The sequence below is a fragment of the Eurosta solidaginis genome, chromosome 4, assembly GCF_040869045.1.
Source record: "Eurosta solidaginis isolate ZX-2024a chromosome 4, ASM4086904v1, whole genome shotgun sequence".
NCBI lineage: Eukaryota > Metazoa > Arthropoda > Insecta > Diptera > Tephritidae > Eurosta > Eurosta solidaginis.
In genome coordinates this window covers 34,151,199-34,177,542 of record NC_090322.1, presented here as the reverse complement: position 1 = coordinate 34,177,542, position 26,344 = coordinate 34,151,199, and the positions used below count along the sequence as shown (strand labels likewise).

Sequence of the window (26,344 nt, the reverse complement as noted above, 5' to 3'; positions counted from 1 at the left end):
TTTTCGATATCGAAAAAGTGGGCATGTTTATAGTCCGATATTGTTTATTTTAAATAGTGATCTGAGATGGGTGCTCAGGAACCTACATACCAAATTTCATCAAGATACCTAAAAATTTACTCAAGTTATCGTGTTAACGGACAGACGGACGGACGGACGGACATGGCTCAATCAAATTTTTTTTCGATCCTGATGATTTTGATATATGGAAGTCTATATCTATCTCGATTCCTTTATACCTGCGAGTTCAAGTAAAAAACAGTATTTTCAGCAATCGTCTTAGCGACAGTAGGCTAAAATCTGGAATTTATTGAAATTTATTCAGATTTGTATAACATGTAAAATTTAGGCTATCTTACACTTGTGTTCTTGTCTACAAACGATATGCTTGCTCACAAAGACTTAATTGCTGTATTTATCAACGTGCAGTTAAATTATTAAATATATAAACTTCAGTTATACAAATTCAATGTAATTTAACAAATAATTTAACCTGCAACTCTTAAGTATCCACGTTTCGAAAGAAATTTTATAAAAGGAAAGAAAACTAGTAGACTATAGCAATAGTGATGAAACAGCGATGACAGCGGAAGGCAGCACAAAGAAGAAGATGAAACCCTTTGGTGAAGATAAGCGACGGCGCTGCATTTCGTTTTGCGCTGCGGCGTAACAATACCTGTAAAACCAACCGTTATCCAATCAAAGTTAATATACTCTGTGAGCGCTGCTCAACTGAGTATAAAAAACTTCTTTTACATGCCTTTAGGCGCTAAATTTAGGGTTATATGTGGCGCAATATCTCTTCTTGTTTTCCCTTCAAATGCTTGTACCTGTTGATATTTTGCTGCAGACACATAATTTATTTTAATTACTTTGAATATGACATAGTTTTAGGCTTGCATATTGCGCAATTACGCACTAGAAATGTGTGTGTTTTCTAAAAACATTATATTTGTATATTTACCTAGCTGTATAGTTGAATGGTGTCAAAAGTGCGTTATGCTGACCTGTTTTTGTAAATAATTGTTTTCCACTCAATTAAAATATTACAGCGTCACATAAAGGGGAATTGCGCGTGACATACTTTTAGGCGTTGCTATAGGGGCGTGAAAAAGGATGAGTAGCATATACTTATAAACTTGTATTTCAGATGAGATCCTTATCTAAAATGAAGAAATTAGAGAGTACTTGCTGGGGAATATGTAAGTACGTTATTGGAATTATATTAAAATAAACAAAAAAAGTCATAGCAAGAAATGAAAAACATAGATACAAGCAAAACAAAACCGTTATTTAAAAAAAAATTCAATAGATTCCAAAAAGTTAAAAAACAAACTAAAAAAATTGTATATAAATCGGAATCCAAAACAAACGAAAAAATATAAAAGTAGAAAAATAAATGAGGTGAAATAAAATTGTTAATAAAAAGTACAGAAGCAAATTTAAACACATTAAACAAAAAAGGTAAACCTTGAAGAAATTCAGGAACAAAAAGAAAAAAAAAAATAAATTAAAATTAAAAGGATTATTAAAAACAGTTAATTAAAAAATTAAGTTAAACAATTAAAATAATAAGAAAAGAAATGGTGTAAAAAAAATATGTATATACACTCATGGACAAAATAATAGGTGTAAACAGCTTTGGTTCTCTATCATTACAAGATTTTGCAAATGAAAACAAATTTTGTGTGGTAATATTTATAACTTTAGTTACTTATGCTAAATATATGAAAACAATTATAATTTACAAGAAAACTGTGTCATAATTAAACAATTTCGTTGGCCAAAATAATAGGTGTATGAAACTTTTCTTAGAAATCTAAGTACACCATTGAAATATAATTCCTTGCTCCACTGTTTTCTTAATCGCCGGTATCTCCTCCATGTTTTGTATAACTTTGCCTATTCTATTGGGCATGGCTTTGAATAGTTTTTGGCAGGTTTCCAATGGAGTGATATCCCATCCCAATCGTTCGTCTTCTGCCAAAATAATTCGCTTGTTTTGAAATGAAAAGGACGCCAATCTTTTCCTAAAGCCACTCCACAAGTTCTCAATCGGGTTGCGGTCAGGGGATTGACCTGGCCATTGTATACATGTGACAATTCCATTCCTGGACCACTCAGATACCAACCGGAAAGTATGTTTTGTATCGTTAACTTGGTGATAACTCAATCTGAGTGGGGTGTTTTCCTTCGCGTAAGGCAGCTTAACACTTCGCAAGATATCCCTGTACTCCTCAAAAATAAAGGACCGACAACTTATCACGAGAAAGATCTCTCTACCATTATGTTTCCTCCTCCATGCCTATTTGTTCTTTTGGAGTATCAAGAAGAAAAAGCTTTGCTCTTTGGGCAATGTACTGTACTTTTGGAGTCATTTCCACACAAATTAATCTCGACTTCGACACTGAATAAAATATTTCGCCAGTTTTTTCTTCAATGGGACCGCACCAAGCTGATGTACAGTGGCAAAAGCTTGTCTCTTCTGTATGTGTGCCGTGGAGTACAGGGATATTTTGCGAAATGTTAAACTACCATATGAGGAGGAAAACACCCCCCTCAGATTGAGTTATCGCCAAGATAACGAGACAAAACATACTTTTCGGTTGTTATCTGAGTGGTTCAGAAATGGAATTGTCACATGTATGCAATGGCCAGGTCAATCCCCTGACCTCAACCCGATTGAGTACTTGTGGAGTGGCCTTAGGAAAAGATTGGCGTCATTTTCATTTCAAAACAAGCGAATTATTTTGGCAGAAGACGAACGATTGGGATGGGATATCACTCCATTGGAAACCTGCTAAAAATTATTCAAAGCCATGCCCAATAGAATAGGCAAATGTATGCAAAACATGGAGGAGATACCGGCGATTAAGAAAACAGTGGAGCAAGGAATTATATTTCAATGGTGTACTTAGATTTCTAAGAAAAGCTTCATACACCTATTATTTTGGTAAAGGAAATTGTTTAATTATGACACAGTTTTCTTGTAAATGGATGAATTATAATTGTTTTCATATATTTAGCATAAGTAACTAAAGTTATAAATATTACCACACAAAATTTGTTTTCATTTGCAAAATCTTGTAATGATAGAGAACCAAAGCTGTTTACACCTATTATTTTGTCCATGAGTGTACATATGTAAATAAAAAAACATAAAAATAAAACAAATAAATTAAAATCGCAGTTAAAAAAAAAAAAAGAAAAACAAATTAAAATCGCATTAAAAAAAAAAACAAGAAATTAAAATCGCATTTAAAAAAATGAATAAAGCAAATAATTAAGAAAAGAAATGAATTAAAATAATAAAAAAAGGTAAAGAATAGATAAAAAAGGAAGAAAAACAAAATAGGGAAAAAAAAAATTATTTAAATAAAAAACGAAACAAAAAAATAAACCAAACTCGAAATAAGTCCAAATGTTCGTATCATAACTTGGATTTTGTTGTTTTGTTGTGTATACATAACTTCTACTTACGTACAAGTAATATCCTGTAAAGTTGGAATTGTATGTGTTGTAATAACATCGCTCATATCGCTTTCTCATCATGTTTTTGATTGTCAAACTAATATTTGCTTGTACTTACAGTTGGTAGTTGGCCGACTACCTGCCCAGACTGTAGACTGTGTAAACTACAGAAAAAGTGTCAATTTGGTTGCACCAATTCTTTTTTAGCTTTGCACTAAATATTTTTCCTTAATTGTTTTTTCCTAAAGCGTTTTTCCGCCAAACCTTTCCTTAATTTTGTTTTTAAATTTCCAGTTGGCTTGACAGGATTTGCGCTAAGAATTGTCTACACATGCGTATTAAAAAAAATCGTTTTTCTTTTTATTGCCAATTATTTGTCATCCACTTTGGCCTTTTGTAATTTCTAATTCATCCTTTCGTGTTCTTCACTTTTATTGCACACTTCAGTGGTTTTTGGGGCGTCCCACGCTCTGAGCTGATCTTATTTTTTTTATTTAAAAATGTTTGCAAGAAATTTTATTTATTCACATTTACGCCTTTCACTGCATTCAAGTTCCATATAAATTTCCAAGCTTTTTTATCAATAGTTTACCTCTTTCATTTTTACACTTTCTCTTCTTTTCGCACCGAACACGTTTTCACTTTCATGAATATATAAAAATATATTTAAAGTACGAAAAAAAAACTAAAAAATACTGAAGCATGATAAAAAATATTGTAAAAAGTGTTTCTAAACACTGTCCTGTACTTCTCAGCTCCTTATATTTGCACAACACAATCCTAGAGACTCCTGGCTATTTCGAATAATTAATCTACATACATATGTACACCACTAATATGATGCTAATTCTCCGCTTATGCAGCAGTATCCGTCATCAATTTGCTTAGTGAGGTGTGGTGGTTTACTTTGAACCAAGCAAACTTTTCGTTTCAATCATCGAGCCTGTTCTGTAATGCCGTAATCGTTAAAGTGTATTTGCGTTCTGTCAATTTCTAAAGTATTTTCATCGCAAACATTACACTGTATCGCTAAATACGTATTTCTGTGTGATATAGAAAGCAATTAACTTTGATAATCAAGAAGCGACCGGCTACCAAACGAAGACCGCACCCTGCACCATAGTTTTGTCCTCACTCTAGCAATAACCTAGGCAGCATCTGTCGATCGGGTGGCATTGTGTGTTAACTTGACATGACCAGCTACCCCTTACCTGTTTTGCTCCTCACTTGATATTGTTCTATCTGTATAAAACATTTTTTTTACGAAGAAGTGAAATTCAGAAACATGTCCTAGTAACCATCGCCGTTTGTAAACTTACAATTTTTCTCTAATATCAATTACAAAAAACATTGTATAAAGCAATATGAGCAAAGCTTGCTAATTAAATACATATGATCGTCTAATATATAAAATACTTCTGTCACGGTTTTAGAGGCTGAACTCCTCCGAAACGGCTGAACCGATTCTCATGAAATTTTGTGAGCATATTGGGTAGGTCTGAGAATCGGCCAACGTCTACCTTTTTTTTCGCTACGTGTCTAGGGTCTTGAGATCAAAACGTGGATCCGGGTACCCCTAGAATGTGTTTATACAATATGGATATCAAATGAAAGCTGTTGATGAGTGCTATAGTACAGAATAATTTTCATACCCCTGGGTGACTAGGGTCTCGAGATATAGGCCAAAACGTGGACCCGGATACCCCTAGAATGTGTTTATAGAATATGGATGTCAAATGAAAGCTGTTGATGAGTGCTATAGTACAGGATAATTTTCATACAACTGGGAGGTTAGGGTCTCGAGATATGGCCCAAAACGTGGACCCGTGTACCCCTAGAATATGTTTATACAATATGGATATCAAATGAAAGCTGTTGATGAGTGCTATAGTACAGGATAATTTTCATACAACTGGGAGGCTAGGGTCTCGAGATATAGCCCAAAACGTGGACCCGGGTACCCCTAGAATGTGTTTATACAATATGGATATCAAATGATAGCTGTTGATGAGTGCTATAGTACAGGATAATTTTCATACAACTGGGAGGCTAGGGTCTCGAGATATAGCCCAAAACGTGGACCCGGGTACCCCTAGAATGTGTTTATACAATATGGATAACAAATGAAAGCTATTGATGAGTGCTTTTGTACAGCGTAGTTTCCATACCTATTGGTGACTAGAGTCTCGAGATATAGGCCAAAACGTGAACCTGGGTACCCCTAGAATATGTTTATATAATATGGATAACAAATGAAGGCTGTTGATGCGTGATTTAGTAGAGCGTAATTTTTATACCCCCGGGTTACTAGGGTCTCGAGATATAGGCCAAAACGTGGACCCGGGTATCCCTAGAATGTGTTTATACAATATGGATAACAAATGAAAGCTGTTGACGCGTGCTTTTGTAGAGGGTAATTTTTATACCCCTGGGTGACTGGGGTCTCGAGATATAGGCCAAAACGTGGACCCGTGAACGCCTAGACAATGGTTTTACATTGTGAGTATCAAATTGAAGCTGTTGATGATTGTTTTAGTACAGGGTAGTTTTCATACCTATTGGTGAATAGGGTCTCGAGATATAGGCCAAAACGTGGATCAGGGTAACACTAGGATGTGTTTTTACACTGTGGGTATCAAATTGAAGCTTGTGATGTGTGCTTTAATACAGAGTAAGTTTTATGCCGCTGGGTGCCTTTGGTCTCGAGATGTAGGTCAAAACGTGGACCCGGATACACCTAGAATGTGTTTTTACATTATGGGTATCAAATTGAAGCTGTTGATGTATGCTTTAGTACAGAGTAAGTTTTAAACCGCTGAGTGCCTAGGGTCTCGAGATATAGGCCAAAACATGGACCCGGATACCCCTAGAATGTCTGTGTATTATGGATATTAAATGAAAGCTGTTGCTGAGACCTCTACAGTTTATTGTGATATTCTATTTAGTCGCATCAACCTGGCAAAACTGATAAATATGCATGCGAAGACGAAATAAAGACAAGAATTAATCATACCCACATACCTATTTACATACGTCCTATTCGATTTGCCTGAAATTTCGTATATAAATTTGCCTATATTAGTATTTACGATGCTTTTCCGGGAAGTATACCAGAGACGGACTGGGACTGTGATTAGGACTAGGACGGGGACTGAGACTGAGACTCGGAGTGGGACTGGAACTGAGACTCGGAATGCGACTGGAACAAAATACATACCATCTTCTGGGACTGGCAATAAGAGATGAAGAACAAGGAGAAAAACTTGAGAAAAGAGAGAAGGAGACTGAGAAAGATATAGAATGAGACGCAGATGGAGATGAAGTGAAAAAGACGGAGGGAGGAATGAATAAAAAGATTTGGAAAAAGTGTAGAGGGGTAGGGCAGAGTTAGACGGAAAACGCTTATTAAAATATATGCAGATAAGCCAAATTTAGGGCAGAACAACGTCTGCCGGGTCTGCTAGTATTGATATAATAGTAACAGCGGAAGTATTAAAAACAAATACTGTAAAAATCCGAACAAATGTTACTAAGATTTCAAAAGCGCGCCTAAAAATCATATCCACACCATTAGGAATAAACTACATACAGAGTGTATGTGCCTACATGGTGATCAAAAGGAATATAAACAAAAAGGCAACTCTTAGAGACCAATTGTACAGCGAACAACGGGACATTCATATGGCTCAGCAGCTAAGGGCATCTACCTTTGCACTGATATGAATGTTGGAGATTCGAGTTCAACGCTCAGCTCCCGAAAAGCTAGCTGATGAAGAAGTGAAATTCAGAAACATGTCCTAGTAACCATCGCCGTTTGTAAACTTACAATTTTTCTCTAATATCAATTACAAAAAACATTTTTTTTACTTTATGTACACTTAGTCTTCCATTCTATCCATTTTTTGTTGTTGCCTCTGCTTTTTCTTCTTGTTTTCTCGGTGCACTTGAACGTTATTTGGTTTGGATGATACATTTCGGTGTGGGTGTATGAAGAAGCGGTGCTGGCAGGCTTGCTGAGTAATCTACATCAATGGCGCCTGGTTCATGAATTTCTTTTCTTTATGTTCGCCAACTTTCTTCATTGTTTTAGGTTTCTTTCCCCTTTTTACCTCGACAACTGGCTAAGATTTCTTTACATCGAAGTCCGATAAAGCATTGTTCTCAATTTCGAGTGATTTTGCAAAGTACTTAAAAAGAAAGTAGCGAACGGCTAGCATAACCCCGCTTCCATTTTGTCTCTCAAACGTATCTTTTCCCACGAATTCATTTTAAAAGTAATGGAACTTTAAGTATTTAAGTTAGGAATAGTTTTTGCTTTATTGCTGCTCTGCAGTTGTTTGCGAAGTCGTTTAGCTGTATAGAAACTCAAGCAAAGAGAAGAAAGAACGACTAAAGTTGGAGGTAATGAAAAATGACAGATAAAAAGACTTAAAAAAGGATCGAAACAAACACAACTGAAAATTAAAATCCAGGAGTCAAAGTGTTAGCCAATAAAACAATGTTAAAAAAGTTAAAAATATAGACAAAAAACTAAAAATAAATAAAAAAAAAGCTAATAAATCTATTAAAAAATGTGCTTTAAACAAAAAAAAAAAAATAAAATAAAAAAAAAAAAATAAAATAAAAAAAAAAAAATTAAATAAAAACATAGTCATATGTTCCTGATGATGGTTTTAGAATAAAACCGAAATATCGACGAATATATGTAAAATACAATAGAAAAGCATTGTGTTTTATTTCTTCAATAATCCTTGAGCTCATTAAAGACTTCAAAAATATTTACGTATAAGGCTAATAAAATTCATCAAAAATAAAATAAAAAAATAAAATAAAATAAAAAAAATACAAATTTAAAAAGAAAAAAACTTAAAAATGAAAAAATTTACAAAACTAATTAAAAAAAAAAAATAAAAAAACAAAAAAAAAAAAAAAGAATTTGAAAACAATAAAAATAGAATTTCAAAACAAAAAAATATCTTAGAAAATATTTTAATCAAAAGAGAATTGAATTAAAACAAGAATTAGACTAAAAATTCAAAAAAGAAATCAAAAAATTAAAATACGATTTAAAGAAAATTAATAAGCAAATTAAAAAAGTTCAATTTAAAGAAAAAGAAAATTTTAAAGGATAAATAGAAAAATAATAAAAGAGATAAGAATAAATAGAACAAGATAAAATTTATAAATTATTTCAAAAAAAAGTAAAAAAAAAAAATCATGTATATTGGAACGATTTACCGTCATCCCTTGTCAAATTTGGTTTTGAAACAACCCGGTTTCGGCGTTGTGCCATCATCAGTGTCGATTTTCGTTCTCGAACGAAATATACATCATTTATCAACCCTGTCGGAAAATCAATAAGTCAGTAAAAAAATCAAATATTTACAAAAAAATTCAAGTTTTAATGAAACCTGAAAAACTAGGAAACCAGCGAAATATTCCATATATGTACCCATGGAATATCTGACACCAAATAATTCAAATTAAGAAAAAAATTCGAATAAAAAAGAAACAAAAAAATACGCAAAAAGTTAAATCAGATACGAAATTAAAAAAGTTTGAAAATAAACTAAAAATTATTGAAAATAAAATCTAAAAAACTATAGAAGAAATTATATAAAACAATTAAAAACTGAAATAAAGAAATTAAAAAAATTAAATAAGCAAAATTAAAAAAAAAAAAATGAAATAAAGAAAATAAAAAAACTAATGACTTAAAATCAAGAAAGTAAAAAAATTTATTCAAGGTTCGAAATGAGCTCAATGCCAGAACAATAATTTTTTGTAATGATTATTGTTTTTTTAATTTTTCTATAATTGAAAAATTTTATTTTGTTTTTGGAGTATATATATACCATGCTTATACCATTTAGCGCAGCGTGCCTAAAGCGTACTGATAATGAAGGCTTCGTTAGCACCCTTCGAAATGGATCTATCAGCGCAGCTATGGCAGGTTGTCTAAAAAAAAAATTTTACTTACTATTCCAAAAACAAAATAAAATTTTTCAATTGTAGAAAAATTAAAAAAACAATAATCATTACAAGAAATTATTGTTCTGGCCTTGAGCTCGTTTCGAATCTTGAATACTTTATCAATAGACCGATAAAACAAAAACGATTGTAAAAAAATTTATAAAAAAGCAAAATTTTAAAAATGTTAAATACGAAATGATTTTTGCTATAGGCCATTTAAAAAAAATGATACTTTTTAATGACATTTAAAACTATTAAATCACTGGAAAATCGAGTCTTATTCCCGGCGAAAGAATGACGGTACCACTCCCAAAACATGATATTGAGAAAAAACGAAATTAAAATGTTTAAAAACAAATTAAAAATTGTTGAAAATAAATTAAAAGTTAGTGAAAATAAAATTCAAAATATAGAAAATACAAAAAAAAAAAAAAAAAATTAAATAAAGAAAATAGAAAATGAAAAAAAAAAGAAAATAATAATTGATACGTCATTAGTTTGGTCTTGAAAATCTTCATATTTGCTTTTAATGTCCTTTCGAGCTAAGAAGTCGTTTTCACATGAATCGGTCAGCTTATCGGGTTTACCCCAACCAAGTTACAATATTAAAAAAAAAAATGAATTTTTTCAGAAACCCTCTCAATATGAGCTACATATTTAGGAGCGGACTTTTGCAATTCGTTTTTTGCCACCCGCTCTATTGGACCCTTGTCATACTAGTTCCTTTACCGCTTTTGAGTAGGACTTAGCGTACATAAATAGTCTTTTAATTCCATATATTCCTTTCTATCACTGATTAAAATATATACAGCAACTTACCCTTTAATCAAATATTTTCGCAAACATCTTTTTTTTCACGGTTCAACACTTAAAATTAATTGGCGTCAGCCAAAAGCCTTTATGTTCTTTCATTTTTGTGTGCTCCCATTAGCCTTTATTCAAGTGAAACTTTCTTGGCTCCTTACACTCTTAATATAGCTTTCCCAATCATTAGCTTTTATGCATACTCACTCTACTTAGCCATATTTCATATTCTCACCATATTTTTTTTTCAAGTGTTTATCCAGCGCTTCATTTAACATTAAACAATATTCTGCATACGTCTTAAGTATATTTCATTTACATATTCACATATACATATGTATGTATACATGTGTGAGTAACTTAATTCATTTTCTATCCTGACTGCTTTTGTTTCATCATTTTTCTTATTTTCTATCTAAGCTCACTTTATTTATTCCCACTTTCCATTCCTGGCAAGTTAAGTACTCCGCATATTCTTTTTATTTTGTGTTTTTTTTTTCAAGAATTTCTGCTTCATTTCCTCGCAATGCATACAAATATTTCTTCGGTTTTATTTACTCCAAATACTTCAAATTAGGTCACAAGTAAAGGAATATTTTCATTTTGTTTAGTTTTCTAAATTACATGCCAACTTCGCCTTACATAAATGCTTTCTCTCGAAAGGAGGAAAATATTTTGTTTGTATGTTTGTTAAAAGAAAGTTTTTGCCAGAAAGTAAAAACATTTACTGTTTTTTGTGCGTTTTTGGCGCAGTTACTTCCGCGTTTACTCCTTTGACATGTAGTTGCAAGTGGCTGTGTCGCGATAGTCTCTTTGTGTCAGTTTCTGTATGGTTTTATATTACAGCTATAAACTTTAAATTGGCAGATTAGATTTTAGGGTGGGTTTCTTTTCGCTACCGGAAATTTTTTTTTCTCAAGTACAATTTTGTATTTACCAATATTAGATCAGAAGATCTTTATAGATTAAGGGTTCATTGTAAAAGCGCTTCCTTTTCTACGGCTTTCACGTGTGTTTTTCTTCCTTTTCTTGGTCTAAGCAAAACTAAAGAATTTTTCCTAAAACTGCTAATGTTCATAGCTTCTTCGAGCACTTCTTTTTTTAATAAAATTCATTTCCCAAATTGGGGAAAATGGCGGAGTGGAGAGCTCCTTAATAATTGATTGAATATCTTATAAAAGAAGTAGGCATTTCTTTTTATTAAATGACTGGTGTACCCGACAGACTTTGTCCTGCCCGAAAATTGGTTTGCCAACATTCAAAAAGTGAGCCTCGCCCCCCATTCTTTTCTACTTTACCTTCCCTTTTTCTTCTTATGTTTCTCCATCCCTTATTTCATAGGGGGATACCCTTCTACTCCAACTCCCACTCTAATTCTGACCCTCACTCGCATTCACAATCTCACTCCCACTCCCACTCACACTTTTACTCACACTCACTCTTATTCCCATTCTAACTCGCATTCCCCATCAAAATCTCGTTCCCACTTCCACTTCCTCTCCCACTTCAACTGTCACTCCCACTCTTTCTCTCACTCTTGCTCTCGCTCCCACTCCCACTCCCTGTTCACAAATTTAAACTTATAATATTTCTTCCCCAAACAAAAGTTTGATAAAAAGTAGGAAAGTGGAAGTCCGTCGGCTTTGAAAAAGCTTCTTTATAGTTACACTTGTTAAAAGCTCCAATATTTTTTAAATTCCCTTTTTCTGAAACGAAAGTCCCTATAATTGATATAGAGGGTGTGTAGCTCTGTCCATTCAAAAAACCTTTCAGAAAGGTAAACTTATAAAAGCTTCATTATTTATTGAATTCATAATTTTTTCACATACCAAAAGTTGGAAGGCGTAAAGCTTCGTCGTGCAAAAACTCCTTAAAACAACATCCTTGAGAGAATTTTTTATTCGTTCAAATCATAACAAATCCAGTGAATCACATTAAATGACAAACACAAGAAAATTTAAAACAAGTTTTTTTCCAAGTAAAATTAACTTCAAGAGCTAAAAGCTTCAAAGCACCTGCATTGAACATTCTTCTAATGGTACGTTTATTCACCAACAATATTCTCTAGGCTCTAACTTACTTACACACAAAAAAATGTTGGTGTCAAAACCACAATTTGTGGTTGTTTTATATAAAAACAAAAATAATGTGAATTTTATCCCTTTTTTGCTCAAAAAACTACTCTAAAACAGAATTTAAATTGAACACAGGATATTCAGTGTGAAAGGCGGATCACGCTACCACCACATCACTTGCCTTGCTGTTCACATTTGCTTTTTAAAATAAAGCATTGTTGCCATTCATCAGTTTCTAAGACTTTAAAATTCAATATTTCGCCACAATAATGCATTCACCCTAACTTTTACCAACATTCAACCATCAGATATATGTACATATATCTTTATTCGCAAATATGTAAGAGCCAAAGCATTCCCATCAGACATCATAAAATGTTTCATTTACTGCTTGTTTGCTTAACCCAGTTATAAATAATGAACCTTTTTCTAAAAAAACATCACATTTGCTTTGTGAACGAAAGCCATGCAGCCTCAATTTGTTAAATAAAATACAATATTGTAATTGAAGTTAAGCAAACCAAGTCTAAATCATAAAACAATATAAAACATCGTCAATGTGACACAGTGCATTGAAAAATGTAACTTTATTTTCCATTAGAGCTTTTGTTCTTTCGACTCAAGTCTACCAGAATAAACCCTTATTTTACAACACTACTTTGTAAAATGTTGCATACTTTCCGGCACTGGCACTTGTGTGCCATCTGACAATAGTTGCTTCTTGATGCTGTGCGTCGATGGCTCTTAAATTAAAGCATACGACAGAGAACGAAGACAATGGTGTGGAGTCTCCTAAATAAATTTTATGTTGCTTGCTCTTTCCTAGCTCCCCTCTTTCCGTTGAACTCTGTCAATAATGTTAATGCATATATACACACTATTATATTTGTGGTATGCATGTGTTGAAATGCAGGATGTCCTGGTGACAGTAAATTTTTGTATAAAAATCAGCAACACACATACATACGTATTCACTCTTGTCTTGTGTCGTTCAGATTTGCATGTGACAACGACGTTGACAGCCATTCAAGAGATTGCAAATATATTTTTGACAAGCCTTCATTTTTATATAGATAAAAATTTGTATAATCAACTGCATATATAGATAAATGAGTGAGTGTACGTTCTAAATGTATTCCTGTCGGATGTGGATTGTGAGAATTGATTTGACGACAGTAATAACCTTTCTCAGCGAATGACGGCATATCCTTTGTTGTCCAACTATTGGATGATTGAATATTGCATTTGACCACCTTGTGCAAGGGGTGTTTGTGAGAAATGTAATAACAATTAACAGGAATACAACCTGAGAAAAATTAATCTGTTTAATAAAAAAAAAATTGAAAAAAGTTGAAAATTAAAAAAAAAAATATAATCAATTAAGAAAGAAGTTAACAATATTGAAAGCAAGACAAATGGCAAGGGTGTGAAAAATAAAAGAAAAAGAAAGAAATAAAAAAGTGAAAAAAATATATAAAAAAATCAAATATAAATAAATAATTAAAAAAATGAAATATAAATATATAATTAAAAAAATATAAAAAAAAGTAATTAAAAAAAAATAATAAAAAAATAAATAATTAAAAAAAAATAAATAATTAAAAAAAAAATAAATAATAAAAAAAAATAATTAAAAAAAAAATAATAATTAAAAAAATAATAATAAATAATTAAAAAAAATAAATAATTAAAAAAAATAATGAATAATTAAAAATAATAAATAAATTAATGCAAAAAAATTAAATAACAATAAATTATAAACGAAAATTAAAAAACCACAAATATATTAATAATTAAAAGGTAGGAAAAAATTTTAAATGAATAAAAACTAGAGAAAAATTAAATGTCAGAAAACAATAAACATAAATAAAAAATGTGTTGTGTTTTAATTTAGAAATGAAATAATGAAAAGAAAAACAAAAAGAGAAATAATAAGAAAATTCAAAAATTAATATTAGTCAGAGAAAAAAAAAAATTTAAAATAGTTAAAGGCAAAAAAATTAAAAAAGTACAAAAGCAAAAGATTAACGAAAATGCTAGAAAACAAATTTAAAAAATAAAGAATAAAAACTAAAGGATAAAAAAGTATGAATGTAAAAGTAGAGTAAAAAAATAAGTAATAAAAAGTAAACAAATAAAAAGTAAATTACATAAAAATAAAAATATATAAAATAATAAGATAAATAAAAAGACAAAAAAAAGATAAATAACAAGATAAACAAAAAGATAAAAAAATAAAGAGATAAAAAGAAAAAACGATAAAGAAATAAAAAGAAAAAAAGGTGAAGGGATAAATAAAAAGATAAACAAAATAAAAACATAAAAAAAAAAAAATAAACAAAAAGATAAAAATATAAAAAGATAAAAAAATAAAAAGATAAAAAAATAAAAAGATAAAAAAATAAAAAGATAAAAAAATAAAAAGATAAAAAAAATTTTAAATAATTAAAAAATTTTAAAATAAAATAAAAATAAAATCAGATGACGTATAATAAAAACTTTCTACATACACAATTTTCATCATCACTTACATCCTAATAACTGAACATGAAAATTGAAGAAAAGAAAATACAGAAACAGTAAATTCATGGAACGCACCCAACTTCTAAAAAATGATTGAAAGCAGAATCAATGTTAATTGAACAATTGTAACTACATAAATTACAAGTATGTAGTGTAATAAAAACGAGTTTTGTGCTAAAAGCAAGACCAAAGGCGAATGAGCGATTGTTCAAAATTTTGAAATGCTGTGAAAATAATTTATTTGCTTTAGATCGAGAGTAATGTTGTAAAGTTCGTGAGTAATGTTGTAAAAGTGCACACCGGTTTGCTATTTTATTTGTCTTGCAATAATAATAGTGTAGCAATTTTCTAACCACAAATTTCCTCATCTCCCACTGCGATTGCTAGTCTGATTTATAAATGTACTTATCGCAATTAAATTTTAATTTTACCACCTGTCATTCATTCACTAATGCAATGGAAAGGATACACGCTGAGGTAGAATAGAAAAGTTTTGCGCAAATGCAATAAATCAGTTGAGAATTACAAACACGAATATATATTGTTAATTGCGAATGCGAAAAATATACATCATAACATTCCCTAGCGTGCAAGTAAATATAGCGTGAATTAAATATTCATTTATGCGCAATTTTATTTACACAATGTGTAATACTTTAATGAGCCATATGTATCAGCGTATTTAAAAGGCTAGTGCAATTTGAGGTGAATGACGTTAATGTGCTTAAGCAGCGATTTTTGTATAAAGATACGTAAATTTATATCATTAGAAGTTTCTGCAGCATACTTCCAGGCGCCTGCCACAGTCCTTAAAAGCCATTGAATAACAAATGCTGTGATCTGTCATCAAATGTGGTAAACTCGAAAGTTAGTTCATGGTAAGCGAAGGAAAGAGGAAGTGGCGCCTCCACAGAGTTGAAAAATACAGCTGGATGAATACTTTATCTCCATTAGTGCTCCCAAAAAGGGTCAGTTATCGCGAAGCAAGGATGACAGGCATGATTTGATAAAAGATGGCAATACTTTTAGTCAATTTGCTTTTGCCGTAAACACAAAAATGACAGCTGTTAAATTTATTTGTCGGTCGCTGTCAACTAATTGAGTGCGTGACCTAAATATAATTGCATATGACATACGATAAATACATAACTGTATATAATAAATGAAGCATGTTTTATTGTTCTCACTGCATTTTACAACTTCAACGCCATCGGCATGACAGATACCAGGGATGCACCTTAACGTTAAGCTAATCGTTTATCAAAAAATTTCCACCGTTTCCGTTGAAACACTTCGAAATATTATCGATAAAGAAATTATCAAGATAAATTGTATCTCGTTTTTATCCGAAACGAAAAGCTTTCGTTAACGTTAAAAACGTTAACAAAAACGTGATACTTTATGTTTGAATTGTGCTGGCAATGCTATAGCCATGGTGAAGCCGTAAGGTAGTAACAACGAGCGCACATACACACACAAACTCCATATAATTTGTTTGTGTAATTCGTTGGTGGTAATGTCAAAAACACTCTGAGAAATGTTCGTACTGTCAAAATTCATGAGAAAAGTTGCAATCAGCTTGGCTATTGCTTTCACCTTTAATGACTCCGCCATCAATCAGCTTTGCCAGCATAGTTTGAAATTAATAATGAACATAAACGATTTGATTCCGTTTTGATATGGCAGAAAACGAAACGAAATCATTTCGTTAATTTGACGTTTTTAACGTTAATAAACGAAACGAAATGACTTTGTTTCGTTTATTAACGTTAATTATCGTAACGAAATGATATCGGTTCGTTGGTTAAGCATGCCTGACAGATACTGTGCGGAATTATAATAAAATCAAATTAAAATTGCCTACACTTAGGCGCACCTATTTGAATGGCTATTTTTTGTTGATAATTTAACTAGTATGTTTTCTTTTTGGAATTTTTACCATTAAGTATTAAATCTAAGATTTAGTAATTTTACGCTCTTATGCTGCTTATGCAATTAGTAGATTGCTTTCGAAAAGCTCGATTGCCTCAAAGTATGCTACAACTATTTCGTAATTCCTCAAACAACACTTTGCTTAAAAGAACTATTCAACATCTAAATTTAATTAATTATTATTTTATTAAAAATTTGGAATTAAATATTGATTGCCAACTTTCAGGCGCTCAATCAAGCTTAAATCTAAGAACTTTTCTACAGGTTTCTTAATTGCCTGCAAAGTAGCTTTCACTTGCATGCCAAATTTACTTGGAATTTTTGCATAAATGAATGACACTGAAAAGTCGAGTCGAAGTGTACGTTTTTGTTATTGCGCTTGTTCAAACTTTTTATTAAAATTTTTCTGTGAATTTGTTAAAGAAACATTTCTTAAGCAAAAAACTTTGATCAGAGAGGGTGAAATGAGAATTCGGATTTCATGTTAATGATCAGGGATTGTGATTACTGTAATTGTAATCTTGAGAGTCTCTGTAATGATTACAGTAGTCTGAACTACACCATTGTGAATGCTCTAATTATAATGACTGTACTTGAAGTCTTACCTTTACTACTACTTTTAAGGATTACGATTAATGAATAGTAGCATTAATCGTAATCCTTAAAAGTAACGATCACAACTGCAATGTTCTATACCATGAACATTTTTAATACAAATAATATTTCAATTGTTATTCTAGGATGACATTTAATTAAAATGAAGTCAAAAGAATGAGATTATCATTATTGTGATTGTTGTTTACCAAATTCAGTGTTCGCAGCCCGAAAAACGATGGGTAAAAACAGCTGTCAGTTAGTTTTGAATACGAATATTTGATGACTATTATTCCTAGTTCTTGAAATTGTATGTTTGATTAGAGATATTATATTCGTAGTGTGAACATTTATGATTGCAACTGAAGTAGAAACGATTATATTAATCTTAGAATCAGAACTGCAGTAATGTTAATTAAAATAGTATCGTAGTCACAGAACATTTCTTTTTGTATTTTATACTGTTACTTTTTTAGGACAGGGCAATGAATTGATTACTAAACATTTTGATTAATCAGAACTTAAATTATTCAATTAATTAAGTAACTGAAAACGATGGATTCAAACGCAGGAGTACGATTATTTTGAATACGAATATTTGCCGACTGTGATTGCTAGTGCTTGAAACTTTATGGTTAGAGTTATTATGTTCGTAATGTGAACATTTGTGATTGCAACTGAATTAATCAAAATCGAATCTAATCTTAGAATCACAATTAGAGTAATGTTATTTGAAATCTAATTGTAGTCACAAGCGCTCAGCAATTATCTTCAGATTGCTTTTTATATTGTTATTTGTTTTTATTAAGGCTGGTTGATTAATTGATTACTAAAAATTTTGAATAATCAGAACTTTGGTTATTCATTTAATCGATATTTTACTCGAGTAATCTGTTTTTTGTTTAAAATAAAACTAATTGAGTAATTATTATTAATCACAGTTAAAATAAAATGATTAATCGCATTACTGACTTTCTATACTTTAACTATTGGGGGTCGTTATCCTTCAATTATAATTTTTCATTCCTTTTATTTAAAATTTTTTATTTTGCTTTTAATGTTTGGATTTAAAATTTTTTTTTGAAAATTCCTGAAGTAATATTCTGTTTTGATTAATCACAATTTAAATTAACCAAGTAATCTTTTAACCAAAAATTTTATTATTATTTAATTAACAAGACTAATCGAATAAAGGTAGAGTCCTATTTTATTTTATTAAAATTCAAATTTATATTACAAAATCTGCGCAACTAATTAATTTTGCTATTGCCTAACATTTTTCGTAATTTTGTTTACAATACAAAATAATTGTTGATATTCGTGCCTTAGAGTACTTAAAATCAATTATAAACAAAATTATCAAAGTACAATATTTTGCAATAAAAATTGCCTGCATGACGCCGTTTCTGCTGCGGATATTGCAACAGACGTGAAATAAATTTTTGTAAGTATAGACAAAGTTCTATTTCCAAATTTTATTCTTTTTCCCGCCCAACTATTCAGCTACATACATTTGTGTGCTTTGTTTGTTTAGTTCAATAAAAAATAACCTCAATTTATTTGCTTGCAATAGAGGAAACATGAATTCAAACAAACATTGCTGAATCGTTTCAGCTTTAATTAACACCTTTGGCATATTTTTCTTTTGGCATGATTCGCCTTGTGCAATATGATAACAATGTTTTTCGTTTTATAAATATTTAGATTAGAAAATTCATGAAAAAAATTGTTTGTAGCCAAATATAGCTTAAAGTACTTTTGAAATTTCGTTTTTTATTAGCAAAACAATGAATATGCTGGAATTTGATGTGCGATTTGCGTATAAATTGCTTTTCCATTTTTTAAAAGTAATTTCTAATAGCCACAAAACTGTTCTTCAGAAAATAATATCTTATTTCCACATGAAATTTTCATGTTCGAAAAAATGCATGTTCGAAAAATTTTGAGTTCAAAAAAATTTTGTTCTTTGAAAAAAGTTTCTGTTTCAAAAAATTATATAATGAATAAAAATTGTTTAATGCATTTTTAGGTTATCACCTAGGCCACATGTACATGATTTGCTTTGGTTTTCTTTAAAAGAATCAATATATACATAAATGTATACTCCATTAAATATCTGTCGCTTTCTTTTGTAGCCTATTTGTAAAAGAACTCGAAGTCCCTTTTATAATTAACAGATACCGACTGCGTGGGACTATGTTCATACGCTAACACATGGCGCTTGATTAGGTTATGGAGACTGCTTGGGTCTGCAGTTTTACATTATTCGAAGTTAGCATCCAAAACAAATTTAGGGGCTTTCGAAGTTCGAAATTAAACCTTTAGCATTATTTTTTAGTTTTTTATTTAAGTTTATTACAAAAAAAAAAAAAAAAAAATGTTTGAATAATATGGGTGCTGTTCGACAGTTCTTTATCAATTTTATTACACCTAAAATGATTTTTTTTTTTTTTTTTGTAAATTCAAGTCGATAGTCAAGTGATGGTAGTTAAGGTTGGTGAACTCGCACTCGCAAATCTCACACACAGATGACGCTTTTTGTGTGGGATGCTAGTGAACTGCTTCTGAAATAACTGCAACGTTTATTACTTCAGCCACCAAAAAGTGTGCTGCGCAAAATAGTTGGACACTGCTAAATAGTTCATAGAAAAAAAACTCAACGTAAATACTCAACAGCTCTGTCAACTCCCGATACGCAATTATATTTCGAAATATAATCTCTCATTCTTATTTTCATAGCTAACTTTATATTATTGCTATTCTATTAAATATTTTTTATAAGCACCTGAAAGTATGCTATATATATTTTAAGATACTAATTTTCCATTTTTCCACTTTTTCCTCGTACAGTGCGCAGTTGTCGAGCCGGCAAATCTGTACAAATGTCCGAGGCGGAAGTGCGCGGCCTGTGCTTGAAATCACGTGAAATTTTTCTACAACAACCCATACTGCTGGAACTCGAAGCACCTCTGATCATATGCGGCGACATACACGGCCAGTACACAGATTTGCTGCGTCTTTTCGAATATGGTGGCTTCCCGCCAGCAGCCAATTATTTATTCTTAGGCGATTATGTGGATCGGGGTAAACAATCATTAGAGACAATTTGCCTGCTTTTGGCCTACAAAATTAAATATCCTGAGAATTTCTTTTTGTTGCGTGGCAATCACGAATGCGCCAGTATTAATCGAATCTATGGTGAGTTGTGTGGTGCAATTTCCGATTTTTGTGCATCAATAATGTTACGTTTTTTTTAAAGGTTTTTACGATGAATGCAAACGTCGTTACAATGTTAAATTGTGGAAAACTTTCACAGACTGCTTCAATTGTTTACCTGTTGCTGCTATAATTGATGAAAAGATCTTCTGTTGTCACGGTGGTCTGAGTCCTGATTTGCAGGGCATGGAACAGATACGTCGTCTTATGCGTCCAACTGATGTTCCCGATACAGGGCTCTTGTGCGATCTGCTGTGGAGTGATCCGGATAAGGATGTGCAAGGGTGGGGTGAGAATGACCGTGGCGTGAGCTTCACATTTGGCGTGGATGTGGTGTCGAAATTTTTGCATCGACACGAATTGGATCTCATTTGTCGAGCGCATCAGGTGAGCGGTTTGAAAGGATAAGGCTGGATGCAAAAAATGTACATATTTGTTTTTGGAATATCCAAAGCGTGGCCAAAAAAGTTGTTTTTAATATATTTTGGAGGGAGTAAACTCAGAAACATCGATGGAGTATGAAGTAACCCAATTCAACAAAAAATTCAAAAATGCAGTATTCGATGTTGCAAAATTAATGTTCGCAATTTTAACAAGTAAGGAAGGCTAAGTTCGGGTGTAACCGAATATTACATACTCAGCTGAGAGCTTTGGAGACAAAATAAGGGAAAATCCCCATGTAGGAAAATGAACCTAGGGTAACCCTGGAATGTGTTTGTATGACATGGTATCAAATGGAAGGTATTAAAGGGTATTTTAAAAGGGAGTGGGCCATAGTTCTATAGGTGGACGCCATTTCGGGATATCGCCATGAAGGTGGACCAGGGGTGACTCTAGAATGTGTTTATACCGTATGGGTATCAAATTAAAGATATTAATGAGGGTTTTAGGGAGTGGCCCTAAGTTGTATATGTGAAGGCGTTTTCGAGATATCGACCAAAATGTAGACCAGGGTGACCCAGAACATCATCTGTCGGGTACCGCTAATTTATTTATATATGTCATACCACGAACAGTATTCCTGCCAAGATTCCAAGGGCTTTTGAATTCGCCCTGCAGAACTTTTTCATTTTCTTCTACTTAATATGGTAGGTGTCACACCTATTTTAAAAAGTTTTTTCTAAAGTTATATTTTGCGACAATAAACCAATCCAATTACCATGTTTCATCCCTTTTTTCGTATTTGGTATAGAATTATGGCATTTTTTTCATTTTTCGTAATTTTCGATATCGTAAAAGTGGGCGTGGTCCATAGTTCGGATAAGCGCGTGAACTAAGTTTAGTAAAGATATATCGATTTTTGCTCAAGTTATCGTGTTAACGGCCGAGCGGAAGGACAGACGGTCGAGTGTGTATAAAAACAGGTCGTGGCTTCAACCGATTTTGCCCATTTTCACAGAAAACAGTTATTACCATAGAGTCTATTCCCCTACCAAATTTCATAAGGATTGGTAAATTGTTGTTTGACTTATGGCATTAAAAGTATTCTAGACAAATTAAATGAAAAAGGGCGGAGCCACGCCCATTTTGAAATTTTATTTAATTTTTGTATTTTGTTGCACCATATCATTGCTGGAGTTGTTGTTGACATAATCTACTTATATACTGTAAACATATTCAATTTGATTTGCTAATTTTTATTTAGCGCACATTTAGTAATAGGAGTAACGTTCCTGCCAAATTTCATCATGATATCTTCAACGACTGCCAAATTACAGCATGCAAAACTTTTAAATTACCTTCTTTTAAAAGTGGGCGGTGCCACGCCCATTGTCAAAAATTTTACTAATTTTCTATTGTGCGTCATAAGGTCAACCCATCTACCAAGTTTCATCGCTTCATCCATCATTGGTAATGAAATATCGCACTTTTTCGGTTTTTCGTTCATTTTAAATAGCGATCTGAGATAAGTGCCCAGGAACCTACATACCAAATTTCATCAAGATACCTCAAAATTTACTCAAGTTATCATGTTAACGGACAGACGGACGTACGGACATGGTTCAATAAATTTTTTTTTCGATACTGATGATTATGATATATGGAAGTCTATATCTATCTCGATTCCTTTATACCTGTACAACCAACCGTTATCCAATCAAAGTAAATATACTCTGTGCGCAAAGCACGCTGAGTATAAAAAGAGTTATTTGAACTTTTGTTACATGATACAAAGAGTCTGAATTTTAAATTGGAAATACATTTTTTCGGTAGTTTTAAAATTTCGAAAAATGTAAAAATTTTAAAAATTTGAAATAAGCACAAATTATGTTCGATATTATCAGAATATTGTGACGAATATTAGTGACACTAAGTGATACTCACATCACTAATCTGATACTAAGTAAATAAAGCCACAACTACAATAAAGCAAGCTGCGACACTTGTATGTACGTAAACGAATCAATCATTATGTCTACACATATGTACGTACATGCAGCGGAGAGAAACGCACAAACACATGCATATATCTGAGATACTCCCAAAAGCAGGCAATCATCGGTGGAAGTATCACTCACATATACACGCGCATATGGCTATGCGAGAAGCTATAATTGTGTATATGTAGTTATGGCTGAGAAATTTATAGCTGGTAAACAAGTAGTAAATTCTAGAAATAGAAACGCCTAGAAATATGCCAACGAGGGAACCTAAGAGTATAAAAGCTACACCAGCTGAGGCACGACCAATCAGTTTGATTAAGCAAGCTTTTAGTTGTGAAGTACTTTAATAAAAGCCATTCTGTATTATTGAATATTGGAGTTATTTATTCAACAGTTTAGCGACACGAACGTTAGTAGAAGGTTGCAAATAAGCGGAATTTCCCTAAATTCGTTACAATATCGTTGATTTCATAGCTTAAAAATTTATTCAACATCTAAAAATATAGAAATTTAAAAAATGTTTAATATGAAATGATATGAATTTCAATTCTACACTTTTTTAAAGAAGCTTTCTGAGCGGCAAAACTTCGAAAAATCAACACATTTCATTAGCTTTTGGATTGGCATCATATGCTCGAAAATATCAGAGTTTGAAAAAAGTTTAAAAACCTAAATTCAGTTCTACACATTCTAAGAAGTGATTTGACTTCATTATTTCATCGATTTTCTCAAAAGCCATGTAACTCGATTCGAAAGAAATTTTTTCCGAAAGAAACTTATTAAATATATTGGTTTGATAAGCTTGAGGCGGTAAAGTAAATAAAACACGTTTATTTTCCTTTTTCAAAAATATTTAATTGGTCGATATTTCGACTTCGACCTGAAGTCATCATCAGGAACGCAATGATGTGCTTGATCGACTCGATCGGTCGATCGATCGGCCTCAAGCTCATCAAACCAATATATTTAATCATATCAAATAAGGCCAACAAAATATAGAAAGAAACTTATGTGATTTAACAGCTTTCGAGTTACAGAATAAGGCCCCAGAAATATACTTTTGAAATTAATTTTCCAACTATTTTTTCAAAAATTACAAATTGTTTGGAATTTAAAATTCATATTAAAAAAAGAGGAAAAAAAGCAAAGGAATGTTTTAAACTAAATTTAATCACTCGTCCTTTCTAATTCCAGGTTGTTGAAGATGGCTACGAATTCTTTGCGCGCCGCCAACTCGTTACGCTATTCTCAGCGCCAAACTACTGTGGTGAATTCGATAATGCTGGTGGCATGATGACTGTGGATGATACGTTAATGTGCTCATTCCAGGTAAATATTTTTATTTGATATCCAAAGCTTTTCAAAATTAATCATGTGTTGGTTTGACAATAGATCCTAAAACCATCCGAAAAGAAAGCGAAATACTTGTACAGCGGCATGAATTCATCGCGACCGACTACGCCACAACGCAATGCACCGCTAATAGCATCGAATAAAAAAGGCAAATAATATATCCATCCACTTCCATTTCCTTAAAAGTTAATTAATTACTATATTAAATTAAAATTCTTAAATGTTAATGAGAATGCAAATGTAAAACAAACAAATACAAAATGTAATAACAAAAAAACAAATAAAAAGCAGAAGAAGCGGTCTAGCAGCAAGTAAGAAAGATGGGAATAAAAATTAAAAAAAAAAAAAAAAAATTATAAAAATTGCAAAAAAAAAACAAAAAAAAAAAACAAAAAAACAATACGAAAGAGTTGAATAATGATATATCAGCAATTATAGCAACAATAATACCGACAAAATAAACATATTAGATTTAAATAGAGAAAAGAAAATGTGTAACATTTAACTAAAAAAGAAAGGAAACAATAAATTCCAGAAATTGCAGAATATGTAAAATTTTATTTTAAAAAATATGTATAACAAAAATCGTATTGTACATTGCCTACACATTGCATAAGACAGTAACGAATAATATGTGTAATTCTGTGCTTATTTTATTTATTGTTTTTCTTATTTGATAATTTATAAAATAAGTTTGTCATACTATTTAGAAAGTTATACACACGAAACGGAAGATTTTAGAAAATAGATTATAGTTAAAATGTGTCTTAAGAACATAGTTTGCATGTGTTTAGGAATATGAAAACGGAATGCCTAAAACTAAAATTCAATAATATTCAAACAATATACTTAAAATCGATTTCGAGTTTTCAAAATTATTCTACTTAAGAATTACTTTATATAAATTGAATAAAGATATGAAAACCAGTTTTAAAGTCTTTTTCTCCAAACTTATTTTAAACTTTTATTTAAAAAGAAAGTTTTTCACATTTCAAAGCCACATTGCCGTTTAACTGAACAAAAAGCCTCCTGCATGCAGATATTTAGAAAATATCCCATATTTCATGTTTTCAAGCTAAACACGATTTCAAGTTCCCCGAAATTATGCCTCCATTCAAAAAAAAAAAAAAAAAGAATTTTATAATTAATTAAAATACTTTTTCATTTATGCACTAGGTGTGTGCGCCAAGGAGTCTCGTAAATTAGTTTTACATAATTTATTTAATTGTAATGTCGAGATTGTGAGTGTTGGTATTCGAGTAAACCAGAAGATAATAAGTCCTGTTCTAATAAGTTTTTGCATATATGTAATACTCCTATATCTATATATATAAAAAGAAGTGCACATTTTGATTTTCACTCCATAACTCGAGAACGGCTCTACAGATTGCCATGAAATTTTTAGGAAAGATACAGGAAGGAGAGATGATGGTTAGTTGATTTTGAAATCCCAAATCGGTTTAGCCATATATATATAAAAATCAAATTCTGTGTGTGTGTGTTCGCTATGGAAACGTATTTCCCACACATCAATCATCACCAAATTTTGGTTATGGGTTCCTTCGATCAACGGGAATGTTTTACGCTAAAAATAATTTCGATTTCGAGGGGCGTGGCACCTCCCATACAAATGGAATCTTTGGTACTGCATACCTTTGAAGGTATACATGCCAGAACATTGAAATTCAATGAGGAGTTATATGAGGTCAATCCCTAACACCACCAAGAAAATGCGGAATTTGGAGAAAGGGGGCGTGGAACCTCCCATACAAATGGAATCTTTAGTAATGCATAACGTTGAAAGTATACATGCCAGAACATTGAAATTCAATGAGGAGTTATATGAGGTCAATCCCTAACACCACCAAGAAAAGGCGGAATTGGGAAAAAGGGGGCGTGGAACCTCCCATTCAAATGGAATTTTTGGTACTGCATAACTTTGAAGGTATACATGCTAGAACATTGAAATTCAGTAAGGAGTTATTTGAGGTCAATCCTTAACACCACCAAGAAAATATG

General features: G+C 31.6%; 1 protein-coding gene across 1 annotated transcript in view; it reads left to right on the top strand.

Moving 5' to 3' along the window:
• flw (flapwing) overlaps positions 1 to 25,252 on the top strand; it is a 94,298-nt gene extending 69,046 nt beyond the window's left edge. The window contains exons 2-5 of the mRNA XM_067781213.1: positions 20,223 to 20,570; positions 20,632 to 20,975; positions 24,167 to 24,301; positions 24,365 to 25,252. Of these exons, the coding sequence (XP_067637314.1) occupies positions 20,223 to 20,570; positions 20,632 to 20,975; positions 24,167 to 24,301; positions 24,365 to 24,481 (944 nt within the window). The 3' untranslated portion in view covers positions 24,482 to 25,252. The remainder of the gene's footprint in view (positions 1 to 20,222; positions 20,571 to 20,631; positions 20,976 to 24,166; positions 24,302 to 24,364) is intronic.
• The last annotated feature ends 1,092 nt before the right edge of the window (positions 25,253 to 26,344 follow it).